This window comes from Chenopodium album, chromosome 16, assembly GCF_948465745.1.
Source record: "Chenopodium album chromosome 16, dcCheAlbu1.1, whole genome shotgun sequence".
In the NCBI taxonomy this organism is placed as follows: Eukaryota; Viridiplantae; Streptophyta; class Magnoliopsida; order Caryophyllales; family Amaranthaceae; genus Chenopodium; species Chenopodium album.
The window spans coordinates 47,860,121-47,873,196 of record NC_137849.1 but is presented as its reverse complement, the minus strand read 5'-3'; the positions used below and the strand labels follow the sequence as shown (position 1 = coordinate 47,873,196).

General features: G+C 34.2%; 2 protein-coding genes across 5 annotated transcripts; one reads left to right on the top strand and one right to left on the bottom strand.

Moving 5' to 3' along the window:
- Positions 1–2,338: 2,338 nt before the first annotated feature.
- LOC145586798 (U-box domain-containing protein 33-like) lies at positions 2,339–6,110 on the bottom strand. 4 transcript variants are annotated; one of them, XM_081643723.1, is made up of 8 exons: positions 5,887–6,110; positions 5,274–5,438; positions 4,292–4,413; positions 4,036–4,157; positions 3,738–3,842; positions 3,287–3,599; positions 3,054–3,194; positions 2,339–2,860 (listed from the first exon to the last, which is right to left on the bottom strand). In XM_081643723.1, the coding sequence occupies exons 2-8, from the start codon at positions 5,398–5,400 to the stop codon at positions 2,603–2,605; spliced, it is 1,188 nt and encodes a 395-aa protein (XP_081499849.1). In that variant the 5' UTR covers positions 5,401–5,438; positions 5,887–6,110; the 3' UTR covers positions 2,339–2,602. The 4 variants fall into 4 exon arrangements, with proteins under 4 accessions (XP_081499849.1, XP_081499850.1, XP_081499847.1 ...); XM_081643724.1 differs by having other exon boundaries at positions 5,274–5,387; XM_081643721.1 differs by lacking the exon at positions 5,887–6,110 and having other exon boundaries at positions 5,274–5,827.
- Positions 6,111–7,725: 1,615 nt separating this feature from the next.
- Positions 7,726–13,076, top strand: LOC145585723 (putative recombination initiation defects 3). Its single transcript, XM_081642432.1, has 12 exons — positions 7,726–7,944; positions 8,060–8,195; positions 9,598–9,751; positions 9,942–10,076; positions 10,334–10,386; positions 10,474–10,656; positions 10,799–10,864; positions 10,949–10,992; positions 11,386–11,533; positions 11,758–11,839; positions 11,915–12,029; positions 12,692–13,076. Exons 1-11 carry the CDS (start codon positions 7,880–7,882, stop codon positions 12,025–12,027), a joined length of 1,179 nt encoding a protein of 392 aa, XP_081498558.1. The 5' UTR covers positions 7,726–7,879; the 3' UTR covers positions 12,028–12,029; positions 12,692–13,076.

Genomic DNA, 13,076 nt, shown 5'->3' with positions numbered 1-13,076 from the left:
GGTTTCAGTCAGTCGATCCTTACATTCCAAACTTAGAGCGCGCTAGCGGTTGATGTAATCAATAACTGGCTCTTCATCCCATTGTGCAGTTTGAGTTAGCTCAGTCATGCTAACGACACGCTCAGTGCTGAAGAACTGCCCCAAAAACTCCATTTCCATTTGATCCCAACTGTCAATGGACTCAGCCTCTAAGTTGGTGTACCAGTCAAAAGCGGTTCCCTTAAGAGAACGAACGAATTGTTTTACAAGCAAGTCACCTTTGGTACCACCATTGTTGCACGTCTCTATGAAGTGTGCAACATGTTGTTTTGGGTTACCCTTTCCATCGAAAAGTTGAAATTTTGGAGGTTGGTATCCAAACGGCATTTTCAGCTCATCTATCTTCCTAGTGTAAGGCTTCACATAACGCCGATTATTATATGAACCTCCCCCTCCAAGTTGGCTCTTGACAGCATTAGCTATCATAGCTTGAACTTGTTCAGTATTGATTAAATTTTGTGACCCATTTGGCTTTAATTCCGTCGATTTAGTGCTACCATCTGAGCTGTCATCACTTTCAGTCTCAATCGATTTTTTCTCAAGCTTCTTTGTCAAAGCAGCAATTTGTTCATTTTGCTGTCTGATTTGAGCATCTTTTTCCTCCCCATCTTTCTTTAGCTGTTCAAGAATACTTTCTCATTTCAGCCAATTGTTGTTCGACCGTCTTAGTATGCGTCACCATAACAACAACAAAAGTAGGCTCAGGTGAGCTCACACTAAACTCATTGTCATGTCCTTCATCAAAGTGATTGAAGGATGACTTTGTGTGGGTGACAGGCTCGAACGAACCAAACACAAGACTCTCATGTGATTTGCGAGTGAAGGACATGAGAGACCTCACAGAAGCAGTAAGACGAGCGCGACTTTTTCGTGCTTTGGTTGGGATTGACGCGGCACGCAAGCTTCTTGCGGCGGAGTCAACAACAGCTTGCTTCATCCCTCTAGTAACGATGCCCTCATCAGTTTGGCTGTTAAGCATTTCAGCCAACTCAACAGCCCTTTGTTGAGCTGTAGTAGAGATCCTTTTGTCGACAGGGGTCTTTAGGCCATTTCAAGTTTTTTTTTTGAACGTACGGAAACAGAGATGAGAGGCAGAGATAGTCCCACCGAGCGTGCCAAAATTTGTTTACACAAATTTCGAGTCTAAATAAATAAAGACGGGAAATAAAGTAACAAATGAATTTATATTAATATTTGATTTTTGGGTACAATCTCTGTATAAAAGTTTATAATAAAATAAACTAAGTCCTCTGATTCCGTTCCGCAACTTGACGATGACACGTGTGTGACACCTGTAGGGTGACGTTTGATGACGTCAACTTGAGTTTGAATGCAGGGTGACGTTTGATGATGCCAACCTGTATTTAGGGGTTTTGTTTGAATACACCTGAACGAGGGCTTATGAAGCTTAATCCCGTTCAAATGTATTTGAGTGTATCTGAACAAGTCGGCACGAGTTTGATGTGCTTGTTGACTTACTTCAGAGAGAATTCCGTTTGAGTTTTATGAGCTCTTAGAATAATGATTTTTGGATCCCTTCAACTGATAGAAGAATGGTGTATTTATAGGAGATGAAACCCCTTGAGTGGACTTAGTAGGTTTGGACCTGGCCCATTTTATGACTTAGAAGTCTTAACCTGGTCCGTTTAATTTATTTTATAACCCGAATTGTATTTGATTAATTCAGATTATTTATTTGGGTGGGCCTAAAAATAATTAAAATGGATCATTAACATGATTTAACCCAAATTAATTTAATTAATTTAATGTATGACACTTATAAAATTTTCGTGTCTACAGAGCTATATAATAAAAGACTCCGGATAGAATTCAACACTCACTTTTCAATCATTTAAATAATTTTGTAATGATTGTTATATACATTACGTTATCAAGCTGCGAGACAATCTATGATGGCTAAGCACATTTTTGGAATGTTTAGATGCCTTCATTAACATTCTTCATCATATTGTACTTGGTCCAAGAAAATGACTTCATTATATTGCAACGTAGTAGTTGATTAATTCAAAGGGTAATGATATATATATAGCCCTTAGGGTTATGTATAAGCATTAAATATATTTCCTAAAATGAAATTAAGTTGGAAATTCATGACAAAATCACGCGCAAATCGGTGTGATTAATGTAAATTTAACCTTAATATTTTCTTTTTTAGCTCTATATTTATCATTTTCCTTAATTTAAATACAGATGTTCAAATCAAGGTGTTGAATTCTCAAGTGCCAACATACAATCTGAATAATGCATTTTACAAATAAAAAGAAAAAAAAACAACACGGAGTATTCTAACATCATTATTACTTCAAGTATGAAGTATAACCTGTATAACGTACAAGTATTTATTACTTCGAATGAACCATAAAAAAACGACTAAAAAGTACGGAGTGTCTCCTATAGTACTAACTACAATAAAATTTCCACCCTAGTCTTAAAGTTATATTGTGATATTGATATATACAATACAATATATTGCCTAACCGAGGGAAAACCTAGGAGCTCAACCATGCTAAATTATCAACCATGAAAATATGTAAAAGAGGTCCTAGAGCTTCTTGATGCTCTGTAACAACTCCAAAGCAGAAATTAAATTTTCTTCCAACTCTTCCCCTATGACATCAGATTTCTCAGTTCGATTCTTTAGTAGTAACAAATTCTGATCCACTATAATCCGGAGTTTATCTAAGGCCATGTCGTGCACCTTATTTGTACTCTCAAGTTTTTCTGTAGTCTTAGCCAATTCGTCTTCAAGTTCTTTCCTTCTTCTTAACTCTTCATAGTACATATTTTCTGCTGCAATAGCCTGTAAAATTTGTACATTTTCAGCTAGTATCATGAGATCAATGAATCAAATGCCAAAACTTTAACATCGAATTCATTTTTATTTATTTTTTTGACTCAAAAAAATATTGATTTCCTACAAGAGAAGCACTAAAAATATTAATGGTCCAAACAGACAAAAAGGGCGTAAAGATTGCATGTTTCTGAACTTTTACCTTGTCACTTGCTTCAATTGCATCTTTCTCTGCTCTACAACGCCTGATTGATTCAATATAAGCCTCCTCCTTAGCGGTATCAGCTTCTGCTATGGCTTGATCAAGTTGATCATAAAGAGCATCTTCCATGTCCTCTTCCTGCTATAGTTTGATACCCAAATTCAGCAACTTTCAGAGAGACTGATAACCATACTTAATGTTGTTGCTCTAACTTCCACAAACACTGTACTTACCAGCACCTTTGGAGAATATGAACCATGCTGATTCCCCTCAGGTACAGGAGAAAGAACAAAAGACCGAAATGAGAGCTCTCTATCTTCTGTTGCCGAATGATAGGAAGTAGAATCAGTGCCAGCTTCAGAAGGTCGGGAGAAGACAGATAGCCGAGAGAGACTAAATGTTGATGATTGATCAAAACTCCCTTCAGATTCCACTATGCTGAAGGAATTTGAAAGTTTACCAGTAAACTGACTCCATCTTGACTTAGAATTTGCCTGGTACCTATTTAGATCTTCATCATTTGAACATGACTTTTTTATACCCTCCCTGCATGAAATGACTTGTTATGTAAAATCCTGTCTTTATGTAAAGCAACACAGTCCAAGGATGCAGGAGTTACATGGCATGTATACAGAAGCGAAAAGTAACTTGGCCAATCTTAATAACGGGGTTGACAGATTACACCTTGTAAAGATTAGATGCCCCTTGCAGATAAACCAGATGTGGCAGAAAGCAGGTGCGTGTTGGCGGACATAGTTAGCCTTCTTGGATTTTGGTTTCACCATTTTTCTGGAATCACGAATCACAATAAGTAAGAAGCTTCCACAAACATAAAAATTCCGCATCTTCTATTTCAAGAACATAAACTAAGCTCAGGAGTACCAAGCTGCCCAAAAAAACATAACTATCCTCCAAGCACATGTAGTAGTATGAAGTAATGATTAAGTTCATAGGCAGAAGATAGAAACAAAGCTAGACTCACCTTGAATAACTTTTGTTAGCTGCTGCTCCCATGACAAGTCTCTCAATCTTGTGCCGGGATATGAGCTCCACAAGTCCATTTTCTACAGTTTCCATTTCAATATATAGTTTTTCTACTTTAACCTACCAACGCGAGAAAATGACATGAGCAAAAATACAATAAAGCAGATTTCAAATAGAAAATCTATGATGTTATTTGCAAAAGGTAAGTTCCTTAATGTTTCAATGTCAACTTAAGGAGCTGGAAAAGAAATTACCTTGGCTTTAGTACAAATGCGAAGATATTCGTCTAAAATCTTGCACATATCTTGTCTTTCCTGTTCTTGATGAGCCATAACTTCCTGTTCTGACAGTGAGCTTATAGGGAACCTTCCACCCACTGCAAGCATCAAAACAATTAGATAAACACTGTGAAGAGTCGTTCAGAAAATTGATTAGTAGGTGCAAAACCTGCAATACTAGTCCAAAGGAGCCAAAGATACAGCAAACTAATAACAAAAGGAAAAAGACAGGACAAAACAGGAGTTAAATTAGAATTCAGGGAGGAAGACAGAATCAAAGACATCTCAAATGAGAGGCTCAGGCTCCAGGCAACTATGAGTTTCGTTACAGGCTGGCAGAAACAATATCAGAAGTTAAACAAGATCCCTTATCATCTTATTGATCAACTGCAGTCATATACTACATAGTAGCATGCTGCACTTCAGAGGCAAACTAAACTCATAGGAATGACATTATCATAATGGCCATTCGATAATGAATTTTGGATATTCAAATTACTCAGCTCAATTTAACTAGAATGTATGCCATTTAAATTAATGTTGACTCTTCATTACAGGAAACAAGTACCAAAATAAACCAACTTGAATACTATCAGATTCAGATGAAAGAAACAAAAAATTGGGAGAATAATAAGAAACAAACAATCCCAATAATTTCCACAATGTAAACAAACATTTGCAAAAGGAAGCCTGAACACAGTCACTCTAACAAGCAGATAGAAACTTTCATTTCTCAAACTCTATTTCGAACTCATATTCTACATTTAGATATCAAAATAGACTATTTTTTGCAAACTCTCCTTCAAACTCAAAGCACATTCCACATTCAGGCATCAAAAACATAATGTTAAGTACTCTTAAGTTCGAGTAACATAAAATTAGGGAATGAAAGTACAAATGGGGATATTTGGGAATCAAACAATGTATAATGCAACAACAAATAAACTTAGGCACTCACATATGGACATAAACTTTGCTGGCTGATGAACATGCACCAAGCATAGTCTCTTTCCTTTCGAGTTGCGAACCGCCCATTCTAGACTCGACATACAAGCTTTCTGATCTTTGCTCACTGCAACATACATCTTCTCATTAACCTCATCACCAACCTCTTCTTCCCTAACTAATGCCATTTTAGCTTAAATATCAAAAAAAAAAAAAAAACCCAAATATCCAAATTGGACACAATTTCCAGCAAAATATGCAAATTTCAGACTCTCCAAATGGGTTTAAGTACAAAATAAAATTCCTTAATAACCCAATAGATATAATCAACCCACAATCCAAAAGATTAGAAAAATGCTTCAAAATCAAAACCCCAAAAAAATCAGCAAATTTCTCAATTGGGTTTGAGCGTTAATCAAACTAAAGCAACTTCTTCAATGATTTAATTTACGCAATCATATTCAAGAAAAATCAATAATATAGTTTTATATGAAGGAAAGTGACAGAAAACTATAGGAAAGATATTAAATTGGTGTAAAGGGGTTGCTAGTCATTGAATTAGTAAAACAATTATGCTGAAAAAATAAATAATGAATGTATGAAAATTAAAATATAATGAATATTACCAAATCTGTAGAATGTATGCAAATCTTCGTGTAGTCTGAATCCAACGTTTATCTTCCCTCATTCTTCTGGCAATTAACTGTATTTTACTTTTTTATTTCAATCATTAGTTAGATTTGGATAATTCATGCCTTTGATTGTGGGTCCCAGATCCTCCCATGAACAGCCATGGAAGATTTGGACAAGAAGTCCACGATGGTTCCTTGCCCCTGAACATTCAGGGGTTTTGCCGACTAGACTCTAGACACGGAGATTTTGTTATTTAACCTTTTGACCTTTATTTGACTTGTCAGTTGTATATACTTCATCGTATTAAATTAGATGACATAATTTGACTTTGTGCAACATTGATAACTTATCTTGACTTTGTTTTATGATTTTGTATTAAGAAAAAATATAGTCTTGTGAGATTTTATTAGATTCATGACATTTGTCCCAACTTCTATTTTTTAAATATTAAATTTTTGTTGATACGTAATTAAAGACATTTGGATTAAAAAAGTATGCATTGGAATATGTGCCTAAAATCATTTAATATGAATGAAGAAAGTAGTATACAAATAATTCCTCCATTTTTTTAGTTGCATCCCTTTGCAAGTTGTGGACTCTTTAGGCAATTTATAGATGTATGAGATTAAAAAAATAATAATAAAAAAATAAAAGAGAGACCACATGATAAGGGAGAGAGATAGAGTTTATTAACTAAAAAGGAAAGTGATGCAATGAATTTGAAATTTCCGTTTCAAAAAAGTGATGATACTAAAAAGGATTGTAAGAAGTTTTTTTAAAAAATTATAGCTAAATATATTGAATTGCAAATTCATAAATTTTGTGAAAATTACATATTAAAAAGGTTCATTATGAGACAAATCTAACTAAATAAATTTATAATGCTTTTGTTGAAAAAATTTGATAATTAGCACTAATTTACATTTTAGTAGTTACCACCAACAATTATTGTTTTTTTTTTTTTTAATATTTTACATCAACAATTGTTCAAAACCCTAAATTTTACTACCAATTTGTCCAACGTTTCAATGTGATGTCAAGGGTGAATTTGATTGGCTTGGGGGTGAATTAAATGGAAGTCATTAGCTTACATTAAGTTAGGGTAATAATTTTATAACATTTGTTATAATGTGTTAATTGAATTTAAATAAGGATATGTTGGTAATTTCACAAAAAAAAAATATACTAAAAGAGGAAAATTTTGTTTTCTCACATATAAAGTGTATTTTTTTTTTGAAAAATATTGCATCATATATATACACTAAAAGACACACCAGCAATGACACGTGTCATATTTTGGTGTGTCCTTAGTACATTTTTTTAAAAAAATTATTAGATAATATACGCAGAATATTTTCTTCCAAAATTTTGGAAAAAAAAAATTGTAAAACAATATATTTACCAACTTAAATAGCTAACCATATCTTTATATAAATTCCTATATAAGTAATTCGTTTACTTATAGTGAAAATATCATGAATATATATCTTTCAACCTAACATAATTGGTTGAATAAAAATTATAATATGTAATCATCAAAGATAAAAAATAATATCTTAAGTTGCTTGATTTGGGGTGAAATAAGAAATAAATTTTAGACCAAATTATTATTTATATTTATATTTGAATATAGTTTAAAATTGATACTAACATAGTATAATTTAAAATGGAGATAGTAATGCGTAGTAAAAAAAAAAATTGGAGTATTGATTATTGAATGTGTTGAAATTTTGAGTTCATTTTTGACATACAAAAGCCCTAAAATATAGTCCAAATTTCAGGCCCAAAAGTATTCTCTGTAACAATGCAAAACCGTTACTAATTCCCGCCCTCAAAACAATCCCTATATAAACCCTTCAACTTTCCCCAGTTTTTCTCTCCTTCTAATTGCTGCTATTTACTGCTTCAGTCTATCTTCTCTTTCTCTCTCTTTCAAATCAAATTCCAGAAATTCTTCCAAACATTTTAGATTCAACTTCGAATTAGATGAAGCTGAAGATCAACAAAGCTTGTGATCTCAATTCTATCTCTGTTCTTCCTCCTCATTCCAGGTTTTTAACCTAACCTAAGTTTCTCTCTTTTTTTTTCCTTATTTTTTTTTTTTCAATTTTTGTATTTTATTTGTTCTGAATTGCTTTTTTCTGCTTTAATGGCGATAATTTGAAGGAGATCGAGTATGATGCAGCAACCGAGGTCGCAGCCGTCGCAACAATCGTTCTCGCAAGGTTTTTCGTCGCAACAGAACGGAATTTTCTCTCAAATCTCTCAGAACTCTGTCGACGAGGTTCTTACGGACAATCAGGTCTCAATTCTCACTCCTCTTGATTTCTGGTTCAAATGTTTATTTTTCGGATCAAATGTTAGTTACAAATTGAATGAAAATGCTGAATTTCTGGAAATTTTGGATGTGATTTTCGTCGTCATTATATTGCTGTAGTAATTTGCGATTCATGCTACGATGGAGGTGAGCAATCAATAATTGTGTTTGTTTGAGTAGATGTAGCTCTATCCTCCCGTGATCGTTCAAACAGAACTATACTTAGTTGTCGAATATTTTTCCTAAAAAAGAAAAAAAAAATTTGTTTTAGGATTTAGATCTTTAACTTCTAGCAATGCTGTTGTTATTGCGGATACATTGATTAGTTTTTGTTTCCTCATACGTCTGATATCCAATCACTTTTTTCGTCGTGACACTTGATAGACGATGATATATTGATGTTATTGAAAGATAGGAGTAGATATTTTTGACCTTTTGATGTTATTAAAGATAGGAGGATATATGTTGATCTGTTGATGTTACTCTAGGTTCATTTGCTGGCTAGCTAGATATGCGCTTGTAGCAATGTCTCATTAATAGTGTATGTGCTGTTAATTACAAAGTGAAAATCACTAGAGGTGTATGTACGGTTGATGTGGACAGTCTGGTTGTTGTCGTTGGAGCCAGATCTTCATGACTTCAGTGCAACATATTCGTTTCATTTTAAATCAAACCTTATCCAGTGAATGTAGCTTAAGGTGATTGCCAAGTTTCCAACTATCCCTTCAGATCATATGGCACATGTCGAGCAAGTACATATTAGGCTCCTTTTTCTAAGAGTATTATAGTATTCCTTAATTTGCTTTGACTGACTTATATGTGGCCACAGCATACACCATGATGTCTTCAAAAATTATAATTGGTTGTAGCATTTGATTCTGAACTATAATGAAATCTGTATGTCCCCAAAAGTATGTCACTTTAGGCGCTAAAGTCAAACTTTGTATTGCAGAATTTTTTTTAATAAAACTTGTAGTAAAATTTTGGTTTGATTAGTGGAGAAAGAGTTGAGTATTTGTGATAGGTCAAAACTAATATTTTACTCTTGTAGGAGAATGTGTTCCCTCTATTGGACTAAAATGCGAATGCCCAAAACTAGATAATGATGCTTTAAGATGGAAAAACTGCATGTCGCTGTGATTGTAGCATCATATAATATGGTAGATTTGACATCTCGAATTCTTCTTGTTGAACTATGGTCCTCATTTTACTTAAAATACAGTGAAATTAGGATCTTTCATCATCTCAGGCTTCTTATCTGCTAATTTGGGCCGCACACCAAAGTCTACCGTGGAATATGTTTATCATATACTCTGGAATATATTATGTATAGTCCTTTGGTTTTATGATTATTACATCGCAGCTGGTTCATGTTGCTACTTTGCAGAGATTCAGTTCACAAGAGAAGGATCATTCTGTAAGAAGACTTTCTTGTCTCGCCCCCACAGCATACCCTCGGGAAGAAAGCCAGATGCCACTCTCCAGAAATTCCTCTAGTTTGACACGTAGATGGAACTCTACTACTGTACCAGAACATAAATGTATGCTTAGCTCTTGCCTCTTTCTATTTAATGTTGCTTAATTTCATCTATTGTCATCCTTAACAGGTCTTTGGTATTTTCTGGTGTAGCATTCTTGCACTCCTTATATTTGTATCTCAGAGCATGTTAAATACTTTGCTCTTTGACTGCATCAATATCTATGATGATTCTGTCATACTTGCTTTTACAGGTCAGCTAAGTGATGAACTTGAACACAAAATCTCTATGATGGATACATCTCTGAACAGATTAGGGATGATCTTAGATTCTGTTCAGGCTGATATTATGCAAGTGAACAAGGGGACAAAAGAGCTATCCTTTGAAGGTGAGCTATGTGGAACTAGAAAGTTTCCAATAGCTATACATGATGATATATTGATATTTGATTTAATGGACATCATGAGTCATAGACCACTGGCTGTGAGTTAATTACATTCTAAACTTTACTTGATCAATTGAATTCTAAAGATTTGAGCGAAGATGACTTGGGCATAAAGCATTTGTAAGGCGGCTGATTATGTGCGTTAACGTTTTTCTATTAATAAATTCTTTCATGGATTTATTTATTCAACCTTTTTTTAGTGGAAGGCATACGCCAAAAATCAATCGCTCATCATGATTCCCTCCATCTGCTGGTATGTCTATTAGAGTCTCTCATCTCTTCCAGTACTTTATTTCTTGTTAGATAAATTCATTTTAACATGTCAAAATGCTATGATCAGAATCGAACACAAGAAGAGATCAAAACTAGCCTAGAATCATTCAGCAATCAACTGCTTACTATTATGCAGAAGGACAAGAACCAAGAGGTTATGATGGCAGTTTCAAATCTGCAGGAGAAAATTGACTTAAATTATCAGAAACAGAGTGATGAACTGTCCAAATGCTTATCTAGAGACCTGCAGGCATGTAAATTTTCCCTTTCATGTATTTGTATGTTGGCACAATTATTTAAATCTATCATTTTGATATATCCTAATGTTATCTAAATTTTGCTGTCTATTTCAACTTTCAAGTGACTGTTTGTTTTTCTAACTTCTTGAACAGGAAATCATGTTCAGCCTTAAGACCTTACATCAAAAGAATGGGCCCTTTTCCATTCTTCCACCAAAGGTTCTTATCATATTCTTTATCTATACATTGTAGCATGTGAAGAACATACTTAGAGATTTCTTTAATAAGCAACCTATGCTGCAGATGTCTGATGTTAATTCTTCACCACAGAAGCCGATTATAACAAGGTACTTTGAATAAGATTTTCTAGCTCTAAGAGTGTCTTTTCCCTTTGTTACTTATATATGGGACCTAAGATCATTATGAAGCATCAAGAACTGATCTCTGGATTTATTTTTTATAATCAAATGTAAATTGCACTATGTTTAAGGGCAGAATAGCTTTTTAATAATATCTCTCCGGAGTGGCAAATTAATTGTGGATGATCACCTGTAACTGCAAATGATCTTGTTGCTAATTCCTATGAAGTATTACTGTAGTCAATGTACATAGATAAAATCTTACCTCCCACCCCCGTTTGCAGGATTACAATATTAAGTCCACCATCTGCTGTAATTTCTCGCATTAGTTCTCAGCTAGTGTCCTAATTCTGTCTTTTTCTGTTCTCCTCTGAATTTTAGGGAAGCTGAGCCCCTTAAAGTATTCAAACCGTCACATCTTGCTCCAAAGATAGAAATGGGAAGGTGGACCGCTGTCAAACCAGAGCAAACTGCTCACTCGAATCGATATGGGAATTCTTGCAATAATCCGAAACAAAGATCTTCCATGGTAGTAATGTAGCGAGATTTTATTGCCACATTTCAAAGAATTTTCTCTATAAGTGCAAGCAAAGAATTTTGTGATTGTGCTAATATGCCAGCCACCTTAGAGTAGCTGTCTGGACTAACAACATTGATTTTAGATTTCTAGGGGATAATTTGAAGCTTGAAGCTTGTACCTTAAAATTTCAAATGTGTGCTCCATTTCCTGATTGAGAGGATGCTTGCTTGCAGGATAGGGAACAGAAAATTATTTTTGACTTAGATGATGAGACTGATGGCGATTTTTCTTGCTTGATAGTTGAAAAGGAATCAGGTAAATTTCACAAACTAATTAAGTCATGCTTCATTACCTGTTACTAAGCTAATTGTTTTCTGTCACAAAATGCAGATAGACATTTTATGGTGGAATTGGAGGAAGACACTGCACAAATCCTTAGAGAAGCCAGAAGAAGAAAGAGAAAGCGGGATGGTAAAAAATTATTTGCAACTCGCAGAAAGTGAAGGTATGGTCCTTGTACTTGCAGTCATGCTCTGATCATCCTTGAATATTTAACCACTTCTCTGGTTTTGTTGATGATATCAGAGCTCATTCATTGGCATTATAAGCTAAATGAAACTAAAATTTCATGCTATGCTTTAACACTTTGATGAAAAATTATACAACGTTTGCTTTAACCTAGTGAACATGAGTTGCTTTCTGATGAATGCCTGAAGAGACCAAAAGTATGAAAAATGGATTAAAAATGATAGATCATGAAAAGGATTTTAGTATTTGGAAACGTGTATTTTAAGTTTTGTATCTGATTGCTATTTAAGTTTCTGAGAACCAGAACTTATGCTAATAATGCAAATTACCATCTTGGGATTGATTGTGAAATTCGTTGTAAAATATCTAATTTAGGTGCAGACAAACTTTCAAATTTTAGATTAAGGCAATCTAGTAGTAGCAAGGAACTCAACAATTCTACTGTCTGTAAATGATCATAGTGGTGGACTTATTTCTGTCTTGCTTATATGGCTTTCCGCAAATGTTCGATTTAGGGAGCTTCTCACTTCGACTATGTTGAGAATTAACTCATCATATTTAACCACAACCTCTTTTAAGATGATCACTGTATTCTTCTTTTATGTTTGAATTTGATTGGGAAAATGTGTTCACTTGTAGAGCATCAGATGCCTCCTGATCCTTTCTTATATTCAGCTCCTCATTGGCCCACTCTCTTGTCCTTCTCATTCTTGGTGTTTCACTACGTTACACTGACAGTGTACCCATGTACATTCTTAAAGATCTGTAAAAACAATTGGAAACTTGAAGCTCCTGGATGAAATTATCCCAAAGAATCCGAGACCATTTTTTACTCTTATACAAAGTATATAGTTGCACAGTACAGGAGAAGAATCAACTCAGGCTTTAATTTTGGTGTTTTAAGTTGTAATCTGAAAAGTTCTTTCATATAGCTGATTCTAGGTATTATTCAGACTCCTTGCCCTTGCTAATTACAAGGGTTTGAAATTACTCGCGATATATTTCTTTTGTTCCTTATCTTTAT

Bases quoted from the DNA above. Each gene is read 5' to 3' on its own strand.
- LOC145586798 (XM_081643721.1), bottom strand. From the start codon at position 5,448: ATGGCATTAGTTAGGGAAGAAGAGGTTGGTGATGAGGTTAATGAGAAG. The intron at 3,600-3,737 runs GTGTAATCTGTC...CATTTCATGCAG, and splicing joins GGGCATCTAATCTTTACAAG to GGAGGGTATAAAAAAGTCAT. The intron at 2,861-3,053 runs GTAAAAGTTCAG...CAAATTTTACAG, and splicing joins CAATTGAAGCAAGTGACAAG to GCTATTGCAGCAGAAAATAT.
- LOC145585723 (XM_081642432.1), top strand. From the start codon at position 7,880: ATGAAGCTGAAGATCAACAAAGCTTGTGATCTCAATTCTATCTCTGTT. The intron at 11,534-11,757 runs GTAGTAATGTAG...GCTTGCTTGCAG, and splicing joins CGAAACAAAGATCTTCCATG to GATAGGGAACAGAAAATTAT. The intron at 11,840-11,914 runs GTAAATTTCACA...CACAAAATGCAG, and splicing joins GATAGTTGAAAAGGAATCAG to ATAGACATTTTATGGTGGAA.